The sequence below is a fragment of the Citrus sinensis genome, chromosome 1 (genome assembly GCF_022201045.2).
Source record: "Citrus sinensis cultivar Valencia sweet orange chromosome 1, DVS_A1.0, whole genome shotgun sequence".
Classification (NCBI taxonomy): Eukaryota; Viridiplantae; Streptophyta; class Magnoliopsida; order Sapindales; family Rutaceae; genus Citrus; species Citrus sinensis.
This window is the reverse complement of record NC_068556.1, coordinates 15,176,055-15,202,995: the sequence shown is the minus strand read 5'-3', so window position 1 is coordinate 15,202,995 and position 26,941 is coordinate 15,176,055. Positions and strand designations below refer to the sequence as shown.

Below are 26,941 nucleotides of genomic sequence, written 5' to 3'. Positions count from 1 at the left end.
TATGATTATTTGTTATCATGAAATTGTGATAGAATTGTGATAGAAATTTATTCTATCAAAAAAGTATGATAGAAAAATGATTTTGACCACATTTGACCCAAATTTAATGTATTATTTTATTTAAAAACAAAAGATGTGTTTTAAAAATAAAACAAAAACAGCCACCAAAACGCTACCGTTTAAAGTACTTAAGCTTTCTCTTTTTTACTAAGTGTTAAACATTCACGTTATACTGATGAGAAATCCAAATCCCTAACCCTAAGTGCTCTTCTTTTGCTCCTTCGTGTCGCCGTTCACAAACCCTTTTCTGAAACCCCTGATTCTTCCTGCTCTTCTACCATTCACACACCGTCATTGTCATCCTACAAAATTCAGCCTCCCCCCTTTTAAGCCATCAACCGCTTCAGTTTCGCTTTGTCTCCTAATATCGTTAACTTCTTTCACTTCGTTTCAAATTTTCCTGATTAAACCATTGTCTCTTCGTTTTGAAACCGTACGTCATTGCCTTCGCAACATAGAGAGCACCAGCCAAGCAAACAAAATTAAGCTAGTTCTTAAGGTAACCCTAACTCTCATTTGGGGAATCTTTAGTATTATATGTCTTGGATATCGGAGGATAGATAGATCCATGTGGGTAAAATTGAAGCTGCATGTTCTTCTAATATTTTTTATTAACGGTATTATCTGTCTCGTAGCGTAAATCTTTGGTTAAATACATTGTTTTGATTCTCTTTGCCTTATATGTAAAGACTTGACTATGTTTTATATGTTTCTACCAGATGCACTTTGGTTTCTTCACTTAATTCTATGTTCATCGATCTAGTTTTATCACGCTTTACGAGACAGGTAGCATTTTTCATGTTACTGTATATACCACATATGCTTATGTGATTGCTCTCTGTAATAGGTTTGTTTGTTTCTTCAGTATTTTATACCAAATGCTTTGTTATTGGGTTTAAATTATTAACTGTTTCATTTATATTTGTTTAATAACAGTTTGTATCTATTTTGATGGCATTTTGTTTGTTTTTGGAAATTGTGTTAATAGTGTGGGTACAATTCTGGATCAAACTTAGGTAAATATTTGTGCACTGAATGTGATTTGCCTGCAACATAAATAGATTTTTAGGGATTCACTGTATATAGACGGGAAACCAGCGACATACATTCTGATGGTCAACCCGAATGGGGACTATATCATTCTACACTGCTGGTGTAACAAGCCACGTACAAGTGTTTCCCTAGCATAACCTAGTCATCCGTTTGGCATAAGGCACCCATACATAATACCAGCTAAGGCTTACCTCACATAGCAACAATTATTCCAGAAACATGGTACGGTCACTCAAAATGGGCTCTATCTAACTCAGCCTTAGTGTATAATTTATTTCAGTATCAAAATTTGAAGCCATTTAGACAACTGTACAATAGGATCTCATAGGATTAAACTAAACCAATCAAAATTGCCTTTTGATTTACACAGAAACAGCTGAGATTTAGTGATTTATTAAAATTAAAATACTCAATATATTGGGATAAAACTTTCCAGAACATAGATAGATCTATGATTATATAACATATTAAAATTTCATATAATTCCGATATATTGAGCTATTGTTTCATAAGATCAAAATTAAGAGAACACCTCTGTCAAAAGGGCTTACAATTGAAGCAGCAAAATTTTAAAAATCATAAAGCATAAACCACAAGTTCAATTACCATGAAATTTTCCATAATTGAAAGACATATTAAGGTTTAATGTATCAAAATTGCAGCTCATTTCGATACCATTAGACCATTTGTTTATAACACCAAACATGGCATATACAGAGTTTTTGATAACTTTGGACAGTAGTTGACCAATTTAATGAATTAATTAAAAATCAACTATTAGTTCCAAAATCTGCAAACTTGAAACATACATATTCAGCTTTAATTGCTCAAAATTTCAAGTCAATCAAGTATAGTTTAGTCACATTTTGAAACAATAAAACTTACCATAATAGTCCAACAATTCTCAAATTTTCTGGAGAATCCATAATTATCATCCTTTCACTTCTATAATCAATTTTCTAGCAACTTAAACATCACCAAACCACATGCTTAAAGCAATATTAGACATGTAAAACAAACAACAGCCTTACTTTTGAGTTTTGAAACAGAAAACATCACCAAATCATATAGCTTGAGATAATTAGATCAGTCTTAAGACTTTGACCATGTTTGCATTGGCAAAGAATATTAGTAGAACAATTGTTTTCTTTTAATAATATAATGTTATAGATCTCAAATAGTCTATGTGTTCTTTGCTGGACCAAACCTGTGATCATGTTATTTTTTGGACTTAAGTCTTATTCATATCAGAACAAAATATAGATAAGCATGTGCCAAGAAAAATTCAGTTTATGTATTCTTCCATGTGTTTTTCATTTGTTTTTGGAAGTTTTTCATCTTCATTTGTTTATGTTGCAGCAAAGGTATTTAAGTCATCGTTAATTTGTACCTTGCATACATGTATTGGTAATATATTCTGATTTATTATTTATATTCTACCTCCTTAATATGTCAGGATCAGATCTAATTGAAACTAAAAATGGATAAGTCATGGATGCATTGTAGTAAAATGGCAAAAGAGTATGAAGATGGGGTTGAAAAATTTATGAGGTTTACTATTGCTAATGTCAAAGGCAATAGTGTCATTAGATGTTCGTGTACTAAATGTATGAATCTATCCTTTCGTACACATAAGGTTGTTCGCGAACATCTGTATTTTCATGGTTTTGATGTTTCTTACACAACCTGGAGTTAATGCAAGCGTTAGGAGTGAATGCTATCCAAGTATATATGGCATAAGTGGTTTTATGATTTTCCTTTACTTTTTTATTGATGCATTGATTTCCTGTCAAGGATGTTGGATTCTACCACTCTACCAACCAGAGAAGGAACAAAACCATTCGGATTCATGTGTCCTAGTTTGGTTTGCCCAACAAATCCAAAGGCTGCAGAACGATTTCATTCAAAGAGAGTTGAGCATATTCGTGACGGCTTGAAAAAGGCCAAAAACGGACAACTCATTTTCATGTCATACAATCCTTCGTAAGTTTTAATTTTATTTAAAACTTTTACAGCTGTTAAATTCATATTACGTTCACAGCTGTTTCTTAATTAATGGTTATGCTTTTGGCTTTTGTAGCTACCATTGGGTATTAGTTGTGTTTGATGTGGTCAAAAAGGAAGTATTTTATGTGGATCCTATGCAATCCAGACCTGAAACTAATTTAGAACAACTCCTTAAAATGTATGTATGCTAATCTATTTCCTGTAATTGATAGTTTAAGTTTCTTCAATATGATTAAGAGATAACAGTATAGTTTGTTTCCAGCACCATGACACTCTTCACATCAGAGGATGGTAAGGAAAAATGGAATTATAATACCAAGATGAGAATTGTGAAGGTAAAAAAGAAAAAGAAAACAAAAAGTATTTTTGTAGCCTATTGATTACGTACCTTAACTAAAATGGATGGGTTTTGTAAGAAAAAATTTCATCTTTTTTTTTTCATGAACAAGCTCCAAAACAAAATATTGCAAAATTGGAGTGTGACTATTTTGTGTTAAGGTACATGAAGGAAATAATAGCAGATGTTAGTTTGTTAACCAACAATGTAAGTTGATGATGAGATATGTTAACATTCTTTTATTTCCTACATGTGACATTATTTTTAAAGTTTGACAATATTATTTCTTATGATTAACAGTTTAATGGAAAGAAATCATACACTCAGATGAATTAGATGAGGTTCGTTTGGAGTGGGCTAACCACTTTTCTGACATTCTCATTGCGTCAGTAAAATGGTTAGTATTGAGTATGAAATTTGTAACAAAATGGTTAGCTGTTACAAATTGTTGAAATTGAATTTGTAGTATCAAATTATAATGGTTGTTATTAAGGATTGTACCGTAGATGTTATGCATTTGATAACTTTGGGTATTTTGATTGATTTTGCATAGAATGGTTTGCTGGATTTGGGTTGGATTGTTGCTGGATATATGGCTGGAAGTGTTGTTGGAAGATGGTGGGTTGCTGGATATATGGCTGGAAGTGCTGTTGGAAGGTGGTGGGTTGCTGGATATGGTTGGAGTATTGCCAGCGTGGCTGGAATTGGAATGTTGACAAACCTGGCTTTGTGACTGGAGTTAAGAGTGCTAGAACTCCTGAAAGTCCTGCATTATTCTTTGCAAGTTTTGTTGAGAAACTTGGCCGACTTGAAGGTTGGAATTTTAGTTGCTTTTCTTTGCAAGTTTTGTTGAGAAACTTGGCTTGATGGTTGGAATTTTAGTTGCTTTTGTTGTACATGCAATGGAATTTAATATTTGTTTTATATTTTGAGATGTTTTTTAAATTTTGAGATGCTCTATTATATGTATCACATTGGACCTTTTATATATGTATTTTTTTAAAATTAATTTATTGGATTGAATGAATGTGTTAATTGTTTTCTGATTTCTTTAATGGTATTCATTTTATTAATAAACAAGAATTTATAAACAAATTGTAATTGTAAAAAAAATCATTATTTTATGACAGGAAATATTCATCACAAATACTGTCATAAATAATTTCCCACGAAATTGAATAATACATTAACAAATGATAATCGAATTTCCCACGCAAAATTTTAAAAAATGGCGCGAAAATTTAAATTAATTTAAATTTTAATTATAATTATTTTTTTTACATTAAAATACTGTGTGATAGATGTATGGCAGTAAAAAACCATCATAAATGCATGACGGATAAATTTCCGTCATGAATTAATGACAGTGACATAGATGACAAAAGAATTGTCTGTCATGCACCCCTCTTTATGAAATTTATTTCCCGTCATCTATTACATGTTTTCTTGTAGTGTCAAGACTTTATCAGTCCTACTGGCAGATCAAAGTAAAAAACGTTTAACCCTATTGGTTAAAGCAGATAATGAGTGCAAAACACTTCACGCAAGTGAGCTGGAAATGAGAGAAAGCATAACCTTTTTCTTTATGTATATTGAACTTCCAAAACTATCCCACTATGGTTGACTTATCATTGAAGAACATCTTGCCAAAATGCAAAACAAAATGGAGTTCATTTAGAGTTTTCTCCAAGACTATGCCAAATACAACTATGGAAACCCAGAATTCCATATTTCTTATCAAATGAGTGACTTATTATGTCAATACTCCAAAAATTTACTCAAGAATGGACCAATTTTGTAGAAATGCCTCAAGAATATGTGAACTGTAAGTGTCATCTCACCTACAATATTATAACAGCCAACATTTATTTAAGATTATACAAACCAATAGAACTAAATTTTAGAGATAAACCATTAATATTTACTCCATAGTTATTATTAGATCATGTTCTTTTTAATTATGCTATTGTTCAAGACCCAAACCAAATAGATGCATTTGAAAGAAAGCTAGCGTCAGCCATGCTTAACCTAAATAGAAAAATAGTTCATGGTGGCTTAATTCCAATCAAAAGCACAGATATGGGAGATTCAAGGAAGAAGTATGTAATGAATTTCATGCTCAACATTCTATTTTTGTCAAGGGTCTAACACCATTAGAGAACTTGATGACCTGGAAGGTTTAACTATACATTAGACCTACACTGGTAATTCTTTAACCAAGTAGATTAGACATTAAAGAAGTAGAATAATAGTAAGGGAATTTGAGATTAGAGAATTCACTGATCGTCCTAAGTTGATTGCTGAAGACTTTAATCAAAAAATATATTCTCTCCAGAATATAACTAAAGTCCATTTTTTGTCCAAGACCACAGCTAATCAGCTTATAGATTTCTACCATGAATGGTATGAAGAAGATATTAAAATCTTTTATAAAAGAACAATCAGAAGAAAAAAGATGATGGTAGAGATTTCTACGACAACCTAGATGATGTTGAAGCCCACAACTTTGATAACATGCTAGACGCATGGCTTAGCTATGGTTTACACTCTGATTAATCATCCTTCACTCACTACCTTTTTTAAAGGTCAACTTTCAAAGGAAAAGTTGCAGTGGTTATATTGCCGACACTTTCTTTAGTCACATGAAGACTAAAGAAGCATTTTTTTCCACAATGTGGAAACCAAAAGATAAGAAAGCAGCATAAGATAAGGATAAGCAACTAGGAAGAGCTCCATAAATAAGAAGGGTTTTCTTTTATCTAATAAGAAAAAAGATCCACAAGACCAACCAAATTACAAAAGAGAAGATCCGGAAGATCGATCAGATAAAAAAATTTATAGAAAAAATCTTGTAACAAATTACAATTAGTAAAAGCCCGTAAGCTCTCGTTCAATTTCCCGTTGTATTTAGAAGTTATTTCAAGCAGGTTTATTTTATTCTGCATAATGTATTGTAGCTAAGTTACTTAGTTCTTCTCTAATAGAAAAAAAATACTGATATTTTTTAAACGTCTATGTTTTTATAAATGAACGAGTTCCAAGTTACAGATCTTCCATTGAAAACCAGGAATCCTTTAATTTGCTCATAACGAATGTTTTCTATCTGTGAAGAATAAAATTAAACTTTGGAGCAAAAACTTAGATTTCTAGAAAAACCTAAGGCCTTAAAAAAGAAAATCTCTGAGTGCCCAATTTTACTCACGAGCATTGTTTAGCCAAAGGATAGGCGTTTTAGGGAAGAAGGGAGGGTTTGTGTTGGGATTTCCATGCCCTTGAAAGGAAGAAGGTTTCTTTCTTTTTCTTTTTTTTTTTTGAAGAATTTGAGTTTTAATCAAAAAGTTTGATTTTATGCTCTAAACTTTTGGGGAAAATTTTTCTAAAAAAGGATACGATTTTGGTCAATATTTGTAACAAAAAACTTTATTTTTTAGTTAGTTTGACTTAAGTTTGCAAAAGAATCAGGAAGTATCTAATAGAGAAGAACAACTATTTGCAAGATCTTTTAAATCTAAAATCTAGCTTGCATGCCTTTAGATAATTATCCTTATTTTATTTTACAAAATTGTTCTAATGAAACATTTTGTAAGGATATTAAACAAGTTGATAATTTAGGAAGACTAGCCGTAATAGAGAGCCATATAGGTTATAGCATTAAGCTAAGAATTATTGCCAATAGAAGATTAGAAATAGTATATCAAAAAGGATATAATATAGGGAAGAGAACAAGAAACATCATTCCTAACTGATTAATTTATGAAAAGTTATAATTAGAAATATCATAAATATTCAGTGTTTAGCATTGTTCACATTCCACTTTTCTCAACTTAGTAAACCTGAATTACAAAAAAATATTGCAATATCTTAAAAATAAATATAGAATAGTACATAGGGGATTCCCGCTTATCGGAATTCAAAATCAAGTAGTTGAGGGGTTAATAAGAGAAGTCTAAAATATATAGGGTAAATCAAGAGAATTAGAGGAAAAAGAAGGAGTTAAAAGGGATAAATTGTTGTCTTTATTCTCTCTTGGCTCTGCTCATTCAGCAGCATTCCGTTGGAAATTTGTTGGAAATTAATGCTAGTGTTTCCGGTGTTTCCGTGTCAAGCTCGTGGAAACATCAGTTTCTATCTCAAGTTGGAAAAATCGTTAAGGATGAATATGTTAGATACCTGTGACTAGATTGGTGAAATAATATTTCTCTCCTTGATTTTTTTTTTTTTTTTAACTACTGCACAAAGAAAATATTTTATTACGAATGAACAAGATATTGAGGAACGAGATATTGGGGAGTTGTCCATAAGTGGTCTATATATTATTGCTTAGATAAAAAAACACTACAACCTTATTAAGGGAACAAAAATCCAAAGAGAGTGAAAAAGCTGCAACAACCACAAAAAGGGGAACACAAACTAAAGCAAACAAGGGGAATTAATTACAATTCGCTCTCTCTAGCTAGCTAAAAAGAACTAGCGAGGAATTGCAAGGGCATGAAGGGGAAATTTCCTATGGATTGTTAATCCATTTGATTCTGGTACATCCAAACGTTGTTGTCCTTTTGCTTCCTGATCAGGGAATGACCAATCAAACTCTCTCAAAAGACTTGCCAATGCTAGCTCAATCATTCTCATCGCAAAATCAGTACCTGGGCAGCCCCTTCTGCCAGCTCCAAATGGAATGAACTGAACATCATGTCCTTGGAAACTTATTGAAGAATTTAAGAACCTCTCTGGCCGAAACTCTTCTGCTTGATCCCAAGACGCAGGGTCTCTTGAAATGGCCCAGTAATTAATGTAGACTTGTGTTCCTGCAGCAACGTCATAGCCGTTGATTTTGACTTGCTGAGTTGATTGCCGAGGAACTAGCAATGGAACTGGTGGGTGAAACCGAAGAGTCTCTTTGATCACGGCTTTTAAATAATGCATGTCATTCAAATCCTCTTCTGTTATGTCGGATTTCTGCCCAACTATTCTTCTAACTTCGTTCTGCACTGCCTCCATCATCTCTGGATGCCTTAAAAGCTCTGTCATTGCCCACTCCAGGACTGTGTGTGTTGAGTCTGTGCCGGGCCCAAATACATCCTATAAGAAACCAAAATCAAGGGAAAAATTAACTGAATTATGAGTTCATGATATTGGTTGTTTCTATTAACATGGTATTAATTGTGTATAGTGTTTAAATGGACTATTTATTCAACTATGAATAATGAATTATATATATGGATTATAAATTTTTGTACAATTTTTTTAATAAATGAGTAAATTTCAGGTTATTTTCCTCGTGAATTGATTGTTTTTAAATCGTCCTCATTATTTTTGAAAAACTCAATTTATCCTTTTTTTAAGAAGGTTAAAAAAACAATCCGCCTCCATTTTTGGCTTGACCAAATATAGGAGTAATTTGAAGTTTTTAAAAATAAGGAAGCGATTTGAATATAGTCAATTTACTAAGAGAGTAACCTAAAATTCACACCTAATAAACTCATGCGCCAATGTCATTACACTATTGGCCGGATAATTTTTACAAATTATGAGTTTATGATACTAGTTGTCTCTATTAAGTATGGTGGCAATTGTTTAAAGTGTTAAATTATAAATTGTTGTACTTCTTTTTCTAATAAACTAATGTGTTAATACACTATTGGTCGGCTAATTTTTACATTGGCCCACGTTGTGAAAGTTGTCCAACTAATAACATATTGACACATCAATTATTGTATGATAAAATTTGTACACGACTTTTTCTCCCTACCAATAGTAAATCAAAACATGTCGAAAAGTCAAACATTTGAGATTACTAGAAAATCATTAATTTCTTGTCAAAAAATGTAAATATTCAATAAAATTATATGAATGTACTAAAAATTTAATTGTTCGAGATTAATGCATGGTAGCACAAAATTTAAAAAAAAATAGCACAACTAATATCAATACTAAATCCAAGCTCTTAAGGAAAAGAGATCTACATACCTGAAGGAGAGCCTTGATGGTTGCTTTATCAATAGGAAAGTCTAAAATATTTTCTTTCTGAAGCCAAAGCAAGACGTCTATAAAGTCCTTGCGATCTTCAACTTGAGAATTGTTACTCATCCTATTCTCATGTTCTTGAATGACTACCTCAAGAAAATCATCAACCTCCTTTGCCGTTTTCTTAAGCCTGGCATTCAAGCCACTGAAATAGCAAATCCAACCTAGCCATGGAATATAATCTCCCACATGAAAAGTAGCCATCAACTCAATAAAGTCCTTAAACTGCTTCCTAAACTTACTACCAACTTCTCCTTGATCACTATATTTTCTTCCCAAAGCTATTCTAAACACTATATTGTTGGTCAAGGTAAACAAGATGTCACTTAAATCTATTGGCGAAGAAGATGAAGCAAACGGTTTGATTTTTTGGATCATAAGGGCAACTTCCTCTACTCTAACATCACGAAAAGAATAATGAATCATTTTGTTACTTAAAAGTTGTACAACAAATAAGCTTTTAACTTTTCGTAAGTACTCACCATAAGGTGCCATGGAGACGTCTATACAACCGTTTAAAAGTTTTACAAATGGTGTTAATTTTGGTCGATTTGCAAAGATTACATCATGGGTTCTAACGATCTCGCAGGCAGCATCAGCAGAAGAGACAACAAGCACTGGCACTTTGCCTAAGTGAAGCAACATCAGGGGGCCATAACGTTGTGCCAAAGCACCGAGTGAGCGATGAGGGAACAAGCCAAGCTGGTGAAGGTTTCCAATGATTGGGAGCTTTGGGGGAGAAGGTGGTAGTGATTTTTTGCTGCTAATTGGTTGGACAAGAAACCATTTGAAAAGGGCAAATACGGCAAAGATGCAGGCAGCAATTGTGAACAAGGTTTGCAAGTTTAACAATTGCTGGAAAACAGACATCTTATTACAAATGATCATAAGTGTGAACATGATCTATTAGTAGCAGTGAATTATTACAAATTTCTTCCCAGATATATACACACTAGAAAATGGAGAGTATGAAGTTACTATTCACTCAAAGACTTTGCAGAAAGATGTCTGTGCGGTCCAGCCGCCATAGTGACAGACTGCCAGGCAAGTGGGCAATTGGCCAAGGGCTGAAATTTAACTGTACATAGAGAAATAGTAAAACTAAAATTACGTTAAAATAACTTTGGTAAAAAAAAAAAAGTCAATATATTTAAGTTAAAATAAAAAAGGATTGATCTAAGTAACAAAAATTTTAACTGATTAATTCTCTATACTATAGAACGGACTTTTACACTGTTGTGAAAGTTCGTCCCCATTTTAATACAGTGCTGATTTGGTTTATGATTTTAAATTTTATTAAAATCTAAAAAATTATTAGATCATACAATTTAATAACTTTCTTAAACATTAACAAATTCAGGATCATGAATTAGAACATTACTCTCTCTCTATATATATATAGCTAGCTTCATGTTCACAATTAAAATTTGAAAGGAGCTTACAAAGTTGTTATCTACATTTTCACTGTTTTACAATTTTATAAACTCGTTCTGAATTTTATTTTTAAATAGGCAAAAAAATTTATATTAAGTATTGAGTTATTACTTAATTTTCATCTATCTAATTCACTCAATCTAATAGTAAGGATTTAAAATTAAAAAATAAGGATTTATCTCGACTTAGTATACATCGATATATAATTAAAATATTTTAATAGTCTCCAGGCACCACGTTATATTTTGTTTTGGAAAAACCTACTAAATTTTGGCACTAGCTAAAGTCACATCTGGACGTGGTTGATAATTAATTTGTGGTCGACGTTGATGTTTAATTTGTGGAAATAATGAGCAAGTGGGTCGTGTGGTTTGCCGTGTGGGGTGAGAATCTTCTATACACGTGTTTCTCTTGTCGAAGATTTTCACAAGCCATTTAATTGACGGTCCCACTGTTCCCGTGCTCTCAATTTAAATTTGGGGTAGATGACGAGAATCTGTTTATTTATAAAAAAATTTTTACCGTCAGTTAATTTTAACATTGACCGTTAGTTGACTATGCAAAGACAATATTGCCCTTAACAATAGTTTGTAGACTGACATAACTAAAAAAAAAACTAAAATTGTTGGAGCGAAAAGCACAAACCCTATTTTTTGACAATTTTATCATTGTCAATTCCAAAGATTTACAATATTATAGGTAAAGATTATGACTATTTCATTTTTAAGTTTTTAATTTTATCTTTCTTGTAGAAACTTCAAGGAAATATCAATAATTTAAAGAGGATTTTTAAAATTTTTAATTTTATTTTTTTTATAGGAACTTTAAGAAAATATCAATAATTTAAAGAGGGTAAAATAGCCACAATTTTGGTTTTTTTTTTTAGTTATTTCCGTCTATAAACTATTGTTAAGGGTAATATTATCTTTGCACAGTCAACTAAAGATCAATGTTAAAATTAATTGACGGTAGGGGGTTTTTTACAAATAAATAAATTTTCGCTATCTACTTGCAACAAGCCCAAACATCAGGGGAGGTTTTTAAAAATTACCCTTTAAATTTGGGATCACAGGACAGTGTACGACTGGTGATAGCAGACTCTTTTTTTTTTTTTATCTAAAGTCTGAATTTAATTTTTTTAGATATTTATTTATTTTAAATTATTTATTTTTTAACTTATCATTTACTATCAAATAATTTTATATGAATAGAAAAAAATTTATTTTTATTTAAAATCTGAAGTTTAAATAAAAAAATTTTAATTTAAAATTTCAAAAATACCTTTAATAATTTATATATTTCTAAAATTATATATAAACTTAATATTTTTTTTATTATTTTTTTATTTTTTTAAATTTTTGTTCATATGATAACATTAACTAAACTGAAATATTGAACAAATCAAATTATGTCCATTATGATGAATAAAAAATAAAACAATAGTGTTGACTTTATAATAAGAGTTGATGTTATAATTACATATTTTATTACAAAATTAAATTAAGTTCAACAATGATAGTATATTTTTTTTTAATACTACCAAACTAATTAATATGTGAAAATTATAAATCGTTAAGAACAAATATATGCATTACTTAAAAGGATATTTATATCAAACTACTATCTTTTAAATTTTTCTCTTCACGTGTTGAAAAAGAAAAAACAAACATGTTATTAAGATATTTTTATTCAGACCTATTCAGATTTCAGCTAAATTCAGACATATTTAGATTTCAGACAAAAAAACAAACACAACCTTAATTATAGTTGTACAATAATTGGATAAGTCTTATCTCTCTCTCCTTTTTTTTTAATTGCATAATAAACACATTGTCAACATATCAATAAAATTCTATCATATTAAAAAAAACACACACACAAACACCCTCCAATCAATTATTAATAATAACAATCATTCGGAAGTGGACGTTGGGTTTAATTAAGTGTACTAGTCTAGCATGCGCCATTATTAATAATTGACTGGGGCTAACTAGTGGATTCCTTTATAATCTATTCCAATTATTTTAGTTTGTCAAGGAATCCACCAATTATTAATAATTAACACAAATCAATTATTATGTATAGATAAATTGAAGAAGGTACTAAGGCACAATGTTAATGTTAATTTGGAAAGCACTTTTACCCATCTTTTAATTTAATTATTTTGAAATATACTTTTGTAATTTTTCTAACACCTGTCCCTGAAAATATTATTGACTCAAAAACACTTCGATAAGTTGTAAAAGAAAAAAGAATGATATAACAAAAAAAATTGTACTGGCTAGAAGTTTTGTAATTCTACTTTTTAAATTATAAGGAAAAAGTCACATATACCTCTAAGGTATACTTAAATGATCATATAGGTATGGACAAATCCAATCTAACTAAATAAATTGAATCCGACCTAATTCAATCCAGTCTAATTTTGATGGATTGAGTGGATTATTGTGGATTAATTGGATCAATTTTTTCAAACCCATTTAATAATTGGGTTGTGTTGGATTAATTATGATAAACTTATCTAACCCAACTCAACCCATGTAAATAATAGTAATAATAATAATAATAATAATAATAATAATCATGATGATGATGATATGTTTACCCTCAATTGTAAAATCCTAAAGATTTAATGCCAAGACTAAAATCACTCTTTCATATAAGTAAATTTATTATCTTATAAGTTTAATTTTGAAAGCAAATTGGTTTCAATTTCTCTTTATTTTTTAGTAAACATTTAATAGTACATAATTATATATCAGTTTATTTTGTTAATAGACATGATGCTAGTTAATTATCTAAAAGTTCCGAATTTGGAATTTGAAAAAGAGACGTGGGGAGCCAGGAATAAAGTTTAGTCGAAATTTTCTTAATTTTAAGAGACTTGAATTTTTTTTTTTATCAAACACTAGATAGTGAATGAAATTTTCATACTATTATAGATTTATATTTGATTTTAATGAATTTCATTTCAAGTTTCATATTTTTTTCTTTATCTAATTTTAATTTCAATTTACTAACCCAATCAACCCAACCCAAACCAATGTTTAAAGGTTGGGTTGAATTGGGTTAAACATAATCGTTTAAGTGGGTTGAGTTGATTTTATTTCAACCAATTCCACAATGGGTCAGGTTGGATTTTCACAAACTGTATCCAACACAACGCATGCACACCCCTATGATCATACAGAGCCCTTTGTTTCAAAAATGGTTATTGTTGACACCTGATTGTTTCCCGCTTAGGGTTGAACCAAATGCAACAGATAGAGGTAACCTAAACACACGGTAATAAACAAAGAAAAAAGTGAAATGGTGGTTTCTGGCGTACCTACTCTAATCCTTAAGTCAATAGAATGCTTTTAGAGTTGAATTCAAAGAGATTCAGTTCACTCAAGTGTCCATACCTTACGTTTTTGCTCTTTTCTCCTTAAAAATACTTTCATGGATATAAAAATGGGGCATAGTTCATGGAGTGGTGTTATTCTCTTATTTTTTTAGGCGTGTAGTGGCCTAGTTGGCAATTTCCTTACCCATTTTCCTCATGCTTCCGTGATTCTTTCTTGATGATAAGCATTATTCTGATATTTTAGCTTTCTTGGCTTGTCGTTTATTGATTTATTCAAGGCTCAGATTAAGGTCTCTTTATTTCCCACCTTGAGGGTTCCTGACTTCCCATCTAATGACCTTTAGATTTTCCTCTTTTGGAGACTCTTACCCCCCTCTAAATGGTACTAGTCATCAAATTCCATTTCAACACAGGCCCAGTTCATGATAAGAGTTATTGAAATTCAAAAATCTCTTATTATGAATTAAGAAGTTTAAGAAGTTTAGGGGTTTTTATCTAGATTTAAAATTCAAAATTTTAAAACAACTCTCAGGATTTGTATTGTTCCCAACCTCAACTTATCTTTCTTTCTTTCTCACAACATTTGGGTCTTCTCCCTCCTGTCTAACCAAGATACGCTTCTCCTCCTTCTCACATTTTTCTTTTCCCTACTTTATTTTACTTCATATTTCCATGGATCTATCCGAAGTCGAGCATAATAGCAAATCTGGTAGAGGTGTGGGATCATACATATGTGTTATGAGGAGCGTCACGTGCCGATCTTCCTCTATCTCTCCTATTACCAGTTTACCACAGCTACAATTCTTATTATTGACGAAGAAGACCAACACGTCCCTGCAGAAGGGTTTTTAGCCAACCAATGGGAGTCTAAAGCCACTCTTCATTCATTAACAAATTGAGGAAAGATTTTCTCATTCCCGATTCCGTTGAGCTTAGGATCCCAAACTCTAACAAAACATGGCAGTGCCTCCTGAGGGTTATGTGGCCTTATACCTCTCCATGTTTAAGGCTAGGATTAGGCCCTTACATCCTTTCTCTCGTTCATTTTTTAGGTCTCTCAATATTGCCTAGCTCAACCTAACCCCGTAATCTATAATGCCATTCTTGGTCATCGTGTACTTCAGAAACGCTCAGGAATCCAATCTGACTTTTCTTTTAAGGAATTTAGGAGGTCGTTTCAAATTAAATCAGTGGCCAAAGGATGTGGTTTGTACTATTCGGTTGGCTGGGCTCGCATTAATCCGATTATTCCCTTTGCTTCTAGAAATTGGCATTCTAGTGACCCCATTGCTAATGATCTCATCCCTACTTCTTTTCAAATTCCAGGTTGTTGTTTTGCCTTCATGATTTTCAATTTACTACTTTTCTAATCTAACTTTGTTTTTATTGTCGTAACTTGGAGTTCTCTACCTGTTTTTTCTACAGAGCTATTCAGTAACATTGAGCGTGCATGAGCTAACATTTTGCAATTAGACTTGTTTTCCCTATTTGGCCTCATCCCTGCTGAAAAGTGGTGTGTTATCTCCCTTTGTGGGCGTTTTCAATTTCTCCTTTTTATTTCATTTGTATTTGGAATGTGTAGTTGCCATGTCTCAAATTGGTAATAAAAAAAGAACAAGGCCAGCGAATTTAACCCCTAGGGACTTTTCCATTTGATAGTGCAGCGCTACTCCATCTTTGATTGAATTTCAATCTCGATTTTTGGAAGCTCTTTCAAACCAATCTATCCCCCATGACACTCCTCAATCTGGGAAGAAAACCACCTGCCATCTAACTTAGGCTCACCTGGGCACACTTTGGCTCTCTGGTTTGATAACCTGGCCAATTGGACTTTTCAGCACAGCGAGCTTAAGCATGATCTTTCCAATCTGAGCTCCTTAGCGTTTTCCCATTAGGCATGCCTTCGCTTGAGACAAACTGATCCATAGGGTTAGTTCCACGATTCCCCCTTTTGAATTCGTTGTTGCAGTTCTCTCTTTTTTTTTGTGATAAATAATGATAAGTTTTTCTTGTTAGACATTAATAGGTTACAATGAGCATGATCTAAGCATACAATATATATCGTCATTCAGAAAATGAATGCTCTAGAGCCAGAATGGAGAAGATTAGAAGAACAGAGTTGCAGGCAAAATAATCCAGTTGAGGACTGCATTTACAACCTTGAAGTCTGTCCATAAGTCGCTTAAATTAAAGCATAGCATCAGCAGTGGGGTAATCAAGAACGAAGATGAAGAGATATCTCATTTGAAGCAATAGCTTAAGGACAGGTATCAAACCTAAATCGAAGCTTACCTCCAATTAGCTGAATTTAAGCAGGTGAAGGATGTGGAATTCTTTAGTAGGGTCGATGATCGCAAGGAAATGGCGAAGGATCATTACCCTAAATAGGATTTGAAATTCGTGGATGATAAGTATTGTGAGACTCCCTAAGTGGACGACTTTGACCTGTCTCCAGAGGACGAGTTTTCTAGTGATGATAAGCTAATGGGCCAGTAAGAGGAACTTACTTGTGTTCCACCTCAGCCTGCTTTACCTGCGGATATTGCCACCACTTTTAAACTTGTTGGTAGGGAAGCAAATGAAGAGGTGGGTGAATCTTCATTGAACATTTCCCCTTGGCCATTATCTACCCAAGTGATATCCCAAAGGGTAGCTACGGGCGATTAACCTTCCTTGCTGGTGTTTTGAACTTTCAATAATTCTATTTAAACTTTTAATGTTTTGTGTGTTGCTTTGCTGCCATCTGTACTTTTGGCATGTAATGTTCTCTATTTGAGACATCTTTAATTTCATACTTTAACTTTGATGGCTTTTTTGTAACTGGTAATTAAATAGCTCCTTTTACTATCAAACTCTCTCCGCCGAAGCCCATCAGGGGTATTTTAATCCACTTTAAAGTATGTCTGCAGAGCTCCCATTATTAATCAAGATCTAGTGTATCTGGCAATCCACCACCATCATTTAATTACCAATGCATCATTGTAAGGTAATTTTATTCCTGCAACTTCTGCTTCCGTGAAGGTAATCTCATATAGTGTAGTTGAACATCATTACAGCGGGCAATAACTATGCATCACTTCTCTGACTTGACGTTTAATTGCCCTGTGTGACATGCCTTTTGTCGGCAAACCCCTAAATATAGTTTTGATCTGGATTGGAGCTTTCTCTTTTTCCCCACTATTTTTGTGTTTTCAAGGATTTTTTTCTATATTTGTGTCCTCTATGAACTCCTTCAACTTCCCTTGTCGAATTAGTTCTTCAATTTGCTCCTTAAGTGCCCATGAGTCAGAAGTGTCATGCCCATGATCTTTGTGGAAATAGTAATACCTCGACTTACCCCTTTTTCAGGTGAGGTAATTAGTGGGCTTAACTACTTCAAATAAGGCTTGTTTTTTATATGCATCAGGACATGCTCTCTGGTGGTGTTTAGTGGAGCGAAATGGCTGAAACGTAAGTGAAATGCTAGTCGAGTTCTATCCTGCAAGGTGCATCATTCGCGCGGCTTACCATCCGCGAAGTTTTACTACTCTACACTCTTTTATAATTAGGGAGTCTCCCAAATGCAGGTAATTCGAATCCGTGTCTGGCATAGTAGAGTTCTTCAGCGCTCAAATATCTCCGCGCCTTGCGCAGTAAGTCGGTGTAGGTGTAAGGTGGGTTTTTCGAAAGTGACCAGAGGAATTTTCTCTGTTTGAGACTAACCATCACAACTGTTAGCACCACTCCATCACTGTACGCATTTACTTATACTACCTCATATTAAAACATACAATATAGTCCCTGAGGCTTTCATCCTTACGCTGAGTGATTGATAATTAGGGATGTCAATGGGGCGGGTTTGGGTGGGGATCATGATCTCCGAACCTAAACCCGATTTAAAAGCACTCCCCCGAACCCGCCCATACCCAGAAAATTTTAATGGGAATTGTTTGGGTATATCCCCGAAAATCCCCGAATTGAGCGGAGATTAAAACGGGGACCCGATCCCCATTTTTTAAATAATAATTTTTAAATATTTCAATTTTTTTAAATAAATAATAATTCTAACAACCTCCATATTTAGAAATAAAATTATAAATAATTAAATTTTATATTAAAAATAAAATTACAAGTGATCAAACTTTAACAACCTCCACAAATAAAAGCATAATAATTTTAAGCCTTTAACATAATTACAAATGATTAAATTTTATTATACAAATCAAAATAATTTTAGGTCTTCAACATAAACTTGTAGCATCACAATTGATACAAACCCAGTCTTACACATATTGGGTAGCAAAATGAATCTTTAAAATTGTGTGGCCAGAATTAGTGAACCCACCACACAGCAAGCAAACAACCCACAACTGTTTGAGTTTCGCTTTCTTTTCTCCTCTCTTGTCTAGTTTCTTCCACATGGCTCTTGACTTCTCCTTCCTTCACTTCATCTTCTTCCTCAACAAAGCATCCACATAGAACAACATGCATTATGACGGCTTTATCATCATTACACTCACTATTCTTTAGCCCACTTCTCAAAATCCCTTCACCAAAACTTAAACCGTCACCATTTTTTACACCACCAACAGCAGGAAACCTTGCTACAGGAGAACCAACAGGTGCAGCTAAGTGTTGGTCGGTGACGACGAACGGTGGCGGCTGACCGGCTGTTAGTGACGACGACAGCTCACGAACTGTTAGGGTTTCTTTTGGGGGAAAAAAATTGATTCGATGGCATTACAATTTCTAATTTCAAAGTTTAAAATATTAGAATTTTTTTTTGTTTTTTTTTTCGGGTTGAGTTAGGGGATCCGAAAAATCCCCAAACCCGAACCCAAAAAATTTGGGGGTTTTAGACCCATATCCAAATAGACCCGAATTTATTTTCAGACTTTTTCGGGGCTCTATACCCGCCCCAAATTAATCGGGGCCCCGCGAGTATTGTTGCCAACTCTATTGATAATAGATAGGTTGATGGTTTTTTTTTTGTTGCATTGCTCTAATGAATTATGCACACAAACTGTTTCGAGAGCTGAGAAAACGAACTGATGCTTCTTGGCTCAAGCTGCCTGAACCATTGCCTAGCCGATCCAGTAAAGGTGAGTGAAAAACCTTTGCACATGATTGCCTTTGAAGCCCCTGCAACTGCATCCATGACCTATATGACTCCAAGTGGTTAGTGTTGGGAAAATATGCTATTTAAAAGCATATGTGTTTATTTAATTGTAATAAATAAATTTTTTGATTAATAAAATAAATGAGGTATTTTATTCAAATATCTTAATTGCATTAATATTTTTATTAAAGTCCATTTAATCATATTATATGTATTTATGTTATCACCATGTGGATTCACAGAAGACATAAATACAAGTTATCTTATGATTAAATAAATTTAGTTCGCAGTTGATAAATAAAGTTGGACACTTTATTTAGGTATAGACTGTAATGAATTCATTGAATGATTTGTCTTAATCATGTATGAATTTATTAATGTAGTACAACTACATTGAACAAGATCACATATGAGATTAATTAACCTTAAAATGACTGTCAGATTTATTGAATCTCATAGGCATTGATTTTACTGTAATCTTAATCTTGAGTTAGTTATGATTTCATGATTGTAATTGTTATTCCATTTGAGTTACCAATGGGCATGACACACAATTATGGTCAAGATTACCCAGTATCTTGGTGGGAGCAATTATGAGTATTGGAGTTATAGATTAACAATATAGAATTTGTACAACACATCTTTTAATGGGTTTTCAACACTTGATCATAGAATTCTCTGGCCAGAGTGTGTCAACATATTTAGTATATTGAAAATGATCATTAGAGAAAACTAGTAAGAATCAAGGAACAATATGTAATTAAATTAATTATAGAGTTGAGATTTCGATTTAATTAATGATGTGGTACAAAGGATTGTGCAGTAAAAAAATCAATGTGGTTTGGGACGAATTATTATTCGAACATACAATTATTGAGATAAGTTCCAATCTTATAGTGGAGTAAAGTTGGAATTAAACGATTAGGCTTATTTAATTACAGGCTTAGTTGTTGTAACCACTATTGTATGTTTCCAAATAATCCATGGGTTAGTTCATTTAATTGACTGCACCATTACTGGATTAATATGCCAGATAACTAGCTATTTGGGTCAAAAGCCTAAATATATCATTTAGTGGGAGGTTCCATTTAATTTGCTTGTGTGAAAGGGGCCTTCTAGAAAAAGCAAGTAAGGTGACTTTTGATTTTAAAATGGGGAAGGGGACAAGAGTTCGTGATCATGTCCTCAAAATGATGGACTATTTGAATGAGGCTGAGATTCAGGGGGCACAAATCGATGATAACTCAAAAATTGATATGGTGCTAGAATCTTTGCCAGAAACATTCAAGGAGTTTAAGGTCAATTATAACATGAACAAAAGAAACATGACCTTAACTGAATTGATAAACGAACTCCATTATGCTGAAGATATCTATCGTGCTGAGAAATCTCTGGGAAACATAAATATTGCTAAAAAAGGTTCTTCTTCTAGACTTAAGCCGAAAGGCAAATGTAAGAAGAAAGCTGGGAAAAAGAGACCGTCTACCAAACAAGATGGCAAGCCGAAAGGCAAATGCTTCAAATGTGGACATAAATGTCACTGGAAAAAGGATTGCCTAAGATTGTGAAATCAGGTATGGAAAATCTTTTTGTAATTGAGGCCTGTTTAGTTCAGAATCCTATTGACACTTGGGTGTTGGATTCATGAGCAACTAATCATATTTGTAATTCACTTTATTGGTTTCAGGAAACTAGGAAAATAAGTGAAGGAAGCGTCAAGTTGCAATTAGGGACAAGACAGTTCGTGTCAACAGTGAAGACTAGATCTGTTTTATTATCTTTTAATAATGAGACTTTAGTTTTGAATAATTATCTTTATGTTCCAGACATTAAGAGAAATTTAATTTCAGTAGCTTGTTTGTCAAAGCAAGGGTACACTGTAAATTTTGGATCCTCTGTTTCTATTTTTTTTATAATAAGAGACTTATTTGCTCTGGTACATTGGAAGATAATTTATATCATTTAAGTCGAATGATCCATTATATGCATGACACGGTGATCAATAATGATGAGCATACACATTTATCTAAGAAAAAAAATAATTCTTCCAACCAATGTTACATTTGGCATTTACGCTTAAGTCATATAAACCAAAATAGGATACAAAGAATGATCAAAGATGGGCTCTTGGGTCCATTAGAAAATGAATCATTGCCACTCTGTGAATCCTATTTAGAAGAGAAAATGACCAAAAGGCCATTCTCGGCCAAAGGAGTACGTGCAACAGTACCACTTGAATTGGTACATACAGATGTATGTGGACCAATCAATGTACAAGTTCGAGGAGGTTATAAGTATTTCATCACTTTCACTAATGATTACTCGAGATACGGTTATGTTTATCTGATGCGTCACAAGTCTGAAGCTCTTGAGAAATTCAAAGAGTATATGGCTGAGACAGAAAAGCAATTAGATAAGAACATAAAGAAACTTTGATCTGATCGAGGTGGTGAATTTCTCTCAAGAGATTTCAAAGAGTATCTGGTTGAAAATGGGATTATATCTCAGTTGACTACCCCGGGAACACCACAACAAAATGGGATAGGTGAAAGGAGAAATAGAACTCTTTTGGATTTGGTGAGATCTATGCTTAGTTATTCGTCATTACCAATCTCTTTTTGGGGACTAGCATTGGAAACTGTAGTTTATCTCTTGAACTTAATTCCATCTAAGTCAGTGCCTAAAACCCTAATAGAATTATGGTCAAGTCGCAAACCAAGTTTACGACATGTCCGTATTTGGGGATCACCAGCACATGTGCTGAAACCAAAAGCAGAAAAAATAGATTCACTTTATGATGTTTGTATGTTTGTGGGGTATCCCAAAGGAACAATAGGAGGTTTATTTTATAGTCCTCAAGATAGGAAAGTGATCGTGAGCACACGTTTCACTTCCCTCGAGGAAGATTATATGAATAATTTCAAACCTAAGAGTAAGGTAATACTTGAAGAACTGTCAGGTGATCAAGTTAATGCCCAGCTTTCAACACTTGTTACAGAATAGGAAGAACAACAACAACCAGCTGATCAACACAGGATTATCCCTGAACAACCATTACTTTTAGAACCTCGTCGTAGTGGGAGGGTAACTAGGTTACCTGTGAGATACATGTTATTAGGAGAAACCTATACGACTATCTCAGATGAACACGTATAAGATCCCACTAGCTACAACGAAGTTCTAATAGATAGAGATGTTAAATTTTGGAAAAAGGCTATGAATCAAGAAATGGAATCTATTACTCCAATAAAGTCTGGGAACTTATAGAGGCACCAAGTGGGGTAAACCCTATAGGGTGCAAGTGGATCTACAAGAGAAAAAGAGAAGTAGATAGAAGGGTGGAAACATTTAAAACAAGATTAGTAGCTAAAGGGTTTACTAAAAAATATGGAATCAATTATGAGGAAACATTTTCTCCGGTTGCTATGTTTAAATTCATTAGGATTCTACTCTCTATTGCTGCAGCGTTAGATTATGAAATTTGGCAAATGGATGTCAAGACTGCCTTTCTTAACGGGTATCTTGAAGAAGACATCTACATGCAGCAACCAGATGGATTCGTATAAAAAGGCCAAGAACACATGGAATATAAGTTGTAGAGATCCATTTATGGATTAAAGCAAGCATCCTGGTCATGGAACATCAGATTTGATCAAGCAATTAAATCGTTTGGATTCATTCAAAATATTGATGAACCATGTGTGTACAAGAAAATTCAAGGAAAATTTGTAGCCTTCCTAGTTCTTTATGTAGACGATATTCTCCTAATTGGAAATGATATATGAGTATTGACTACAATCAAGAGTTGGTTAGCAAAATAATTTGATATGAAAAACCTGGGAGAGGTAAGTTATATTCTTAGTATCAAGTTACTATGAGACCGGAAGAATAAAACTTTAGCCTTGTCTCAAGCGGTCTATATCGATAAGATATTGGCTAGATTTAGCATCGAAAATTTCAAGACTGGTTTATTACCATTCAGACATGGAATTACTTTCTCTAAGGATCAATCACCTAAAACATCTGAAGAGATGGAGAGAATGAGACGAGTTCCCTATGCAGAAGCTCTGGGAATTCTCATGTTTGTCATGCTTTGCATTAGGCTCGATATATGTTTTGCGGTAGGGATAGTTAGTAGATATCAATTTAATCTTGGATCTGAACACTGGACTGCAGTCAAGCATATAATGAAGTATCTGAAAAGAACTAAAAATTATATACTTATGTATTCTAGTGATGAACTCATTCCAATGGGTTATACTGATCCTGACTTTATTTCAGATAAAGATTCCAGAAAATCAACTTCTGGTTATGCGTTTACATTGGGAAGTGGAACTATTAGTTGGAGGAGTGTGAAACAATCTTGTATCGCAGACTCCACAACTGAAGCTGAATATGTGGATGCATTCGAAGCTGCAAAAGAAGTTGTATGGCTCCGCAAGTTCCTACAAGATCTTGATGTGGTACCTACTGTAACTGCAACCTTAAACTATTTTGCGATAATAGTGGTGCAGTAGCTCAATCTAAGGAACCAATGAACCACAAGAAACAAAAATATATTAAGAGGAAGTATTATCTTATAAGGGATATAGTACAGAGAGGTGATGTGGAGGTTACTCAGATTGCGTCACAGCAAACCTTGGCAGATCCTTTTACTAAGGCCATACCTGGGAAACCTTTTAACTTGCACTTAGAATCCATGAGCATGCGTGAGATGCCAAATATGCTTTGAGAGTTAATAGGAGATTGTTGGGAAAATATGTTCTTTAAAAGCATATGAGTATATTTAATTATAATAAATAATTTTTCTGATTAATAAAATAAATGAGGTATTTTATTCAAATATATTAATTGCATTAATATTTTTATTAAAGTCCATTTAATCATATTATATTTATTTATGTTATCACCATATGGATTCACATAAGATATAAATAAAAGTTATCTTATGATTAAATAAATTTAGTTCGCAGTTGATAAATAAAGTTGGGCACTTTATTTAGGGATAGACTATAAAAAATTCATTGAATGATTTGTCTTAATCATGTATGAATTTATTGATGTAGTACGACTACATTGAACAGGATTACATATGAGATTTAATTAACTTTGTAATAACTGGCAGACTTATTAAATCTCATAGGCATTGATTTTACTGTAATCTTAATCTTGAGTTAATTATGATTTCATGATTGTAATTGTTATTCCATTTGAGTTACCAATGGGCACAACACATACTTGTAGTCAAGATTATCCGGTATCTTGGTGGGAGCAATTATGAGTATTGGAGTTGTAGATTGACAATATAGAATTTGTACAACACATCTCTTGATGGGTTTTCGACACTTGATCATAGAATTCTCTGGCCAGAGTGTGTCAACATATTTAGTATGTTGAAAATGATCATTAGAGAAAACCAGTAAGAATCAAGGAACAATATGTAATTAAATTGATTGGACAATTGATATATCAATTTAATTAATGATGTGGTACAAAGGATTGTGAAGTAAAAAAATCAATGTGGCTTGGGACAAATTATTATTCGAACATACAATTATAAAGGTCAGTTCCAATCTTATAGTGGAGTAGAGTTGGAATTAAACGATTAGGCTTATTTAATTACAGGCTTAATTGTTGTAGCCACTATTGTATGTTCACAAATGATCCCCGGGTTAGCTCATTTAGTTAACTGCACCATTACTAGATTAATAAGTAAGATAACTAACTATTTGGGTCAAAAGCCTAAATATATCATTCAGTAGGAGGCTCCATTTAATTTGCTTGTGTGAAAGAGGCCTTATGTTATTTTACAAAGTAGGCTCCCTATAGAAAAAGCAAGTAACGTGACTTTTGATTTTTATTATTTAGAGCCTAGGGTTTTCACTAAAGGGAGATATAAAAAGACTTATTTTTTCTAAAGAAAAAAAAGAACGACCACATTATACAGATCAGGAAAAAGATTTTTTTCTCTCTAATTTTGAGAGAAAATTTTTCTCCTTCTAGTTGCTTTTAGTGGTGATAAAAGCACTCACACGTCAAGTGTATATCAAACCTGAGTCATGACCAGGAAGATTATTTGGTGGCAGATCGTGATCTAACAGGAGTGGTGGTGACAAATCATGATCTGGGAGTCTAAATCACTTCAGCAGAAAAAGCAAAGATTATTCAGCTTCTCAGATTTTAAAGGTATGATTTCTAAATTACGAATTCTTATATATTGTATGTGATCGATCCTAAAAGGTTTTTTTTTAAAAAAAAATTGATTTTTGTCCAACAGTTAGCGAGGTCCCCCTAGTTAAAATTTTTATAATAAATAGAATAAAACTAAAATAAATAATAACTACAATAGCTTATACATACAAATAAAATATACATTCTAAGAAGTAGGAGTGTGCTTCATATCGGATTTGAATCAATCCGATCGATCCAATCGGATTTCACTAAAAAGAAAAAGAAAACCTAAATATAAATAAGTTAAAAGTTAAAAAAAAAATTATTCTACCCTAAATTCCCAAATCATAAACGAATTGAACCTAGCCAACGCACAAAGGCACGGACTCTGGCACCCGTCGGCCAACCGCATGCCAATAACACCCCCTTCCATGCATTGACTACGTCCCAAGCAATAACAACCAATCAAAGATGACAGCAAGTACTACTTGTTGTCTGCTGCTGACATCTTCAGTTCTTGCTATCTATTGTCATCTTCCTAGTTATTGCTTGTTGTTTGCTAATCTTCAGTTCTTCTTCTATGTTTTTTTTTCCTTAATCTTAACAATTGTTTTGAGGTGTTTGCATTTTTTTTGTTTAACTTGTTTTCTTTTTTCCTTTATATACTAATGTAATCCAAATTTAATTCAAAGTTATTAATCCAAATTAATTTCAAATAATCATCTGAACCAAACGATCAAATCGAATTTAAGTTTCTAATGACCTTTGGATGGCTTTTTTCCCAATCCGAACAATCAAAAATCTGATCGGATTGATTCGAATCCGATCCAAATCCATTTTTGCCCACCCCTACTAAGAAGCATAGACCATTCTAACCAATACTTATGCCAAGCCCTCGCAATGATGACTCACACAAGTAAAAGAGAAACTCCGTCTCCTTCATGAATGCACATAGACAATTACTAACTACTTGCAACATGCCAAAATCGCAGCTGAAGAACTTGCTATGCTTAACGCTTCTGTTGACAATGAGGATCTTATATTAAAAATCTTTGAGTGCCCTTAATGAAGAATATAAAGACCTCTGCTCAGCCATCTATATCCATAAAAGCCCTATTACATTTTATGAACTCTATGAAAAACTCATCAACTTTTTCTAGATTTAAAACTCATCAAGATGGCACCATTTTGGAGATGATTTAAAAGGTCCAGTGAAGGGTAGAGGTAACATTCTTTTTCGTACAAAAGATGGTAGCCACCAAATAATTTTGAATGTTTACTATGTGCCCAATATGAAAAGCAACATCCTTAATTTAGGTCAACTCTTAGAAAAAAAAGGCAATGATATTTACTTAAAAGATTGTAGTCTTTTCCTAAGAGATGAAAAATGAAATCTAATTACAAAGATGAA

The 26,941-nt window shown here is 33.0% G+C and overlaps 1 protein-coding gene and 2 long non-coding RNA genes across 5 annotated transcripts; 2 read left to right on the top strand and 1 right to left on the bottom strand.

Moving 5' to 3' along the window:
- The first annotated feature begins 228 nt into the window (after positions 1–228).
- LOC107178682 (uncharacterized) lies at positions 229–4,466 on the top strand. 2 transcript variants are annotated; one of them, XR_008053490.1, is made up of 4 exons: positions 229–559; positions 780–846; positions 2,908–3,096; positions 4,011–4,466. It is a non-coding gene; the product is annotated as an uncharacterized LOC107178682 (long non-coding RNA). The 2 variants fall into 2 exon arrangements; XR_001509352.3 differs by lacking the exon at positions 780–846.
- A 3,282-nt stretch (positions 4,467–7,748) lies between these two features.
- Positions 7,749–10,512, bottom strand: LOC102607400 (cytochrome P450 736A117-like). The gene is made up of 2 exons (XM_006490665.4): positions 9,425–10,512; positions 7,749–8,536 (listed from the first exon to the last, which is right to left on the bottom strand). Exons 1-2 carry the CDS (start codon positions 10,379–10,381, stop codon positions 7,925–7,927), a joined length of 1,569 nt encoding a protein of 522 aa, XP_006490728.1. The 5' UTR covers positions 10,382–10,512; the 3' UTR covers positions 7,749–7,924.
- Positions 10,513–14,498: 3,986 nt separating this feature from the next.
- LOC127901337 (uncharacterized) lies at positions 14,499–18,281 on the top strand. 2 transcript variants are annotated; one of them, XR_008053498.1, is made up of 3 exons: positions 14,499–15,587; positions 15,687–17,711; positions 17,828–18,281. It is a non-coding gene; the product is annotated as an uncharacterized LOC127901337 (long non-coding RNA). The 2 variants fall into 2 exon arrangements; XR_008053497.1 differs by having other exon boundaries at positions 14,499–16,190; positions 16,278–17,711.
- The last annotated feature ends 8,660 nt before the right edge of the window (positions 18,282–26,941 follow it).

Coding starts and splice junctions, on each gene's coding strand:
- LOC102607400 (XM_006490665.4), bottom strand. CDS start 10,381: ATGTTCACACTTATGATCATTTGTAATAAGATGTCTGTTTTCCAGCAA. Junction 8,537..9,424: donor CCATCAAGGCTCTCCTTCAG/GTATGTAGATCT, acceptor GGTTTCTTATAG/GATGTATTTGGGCCCGGCAC.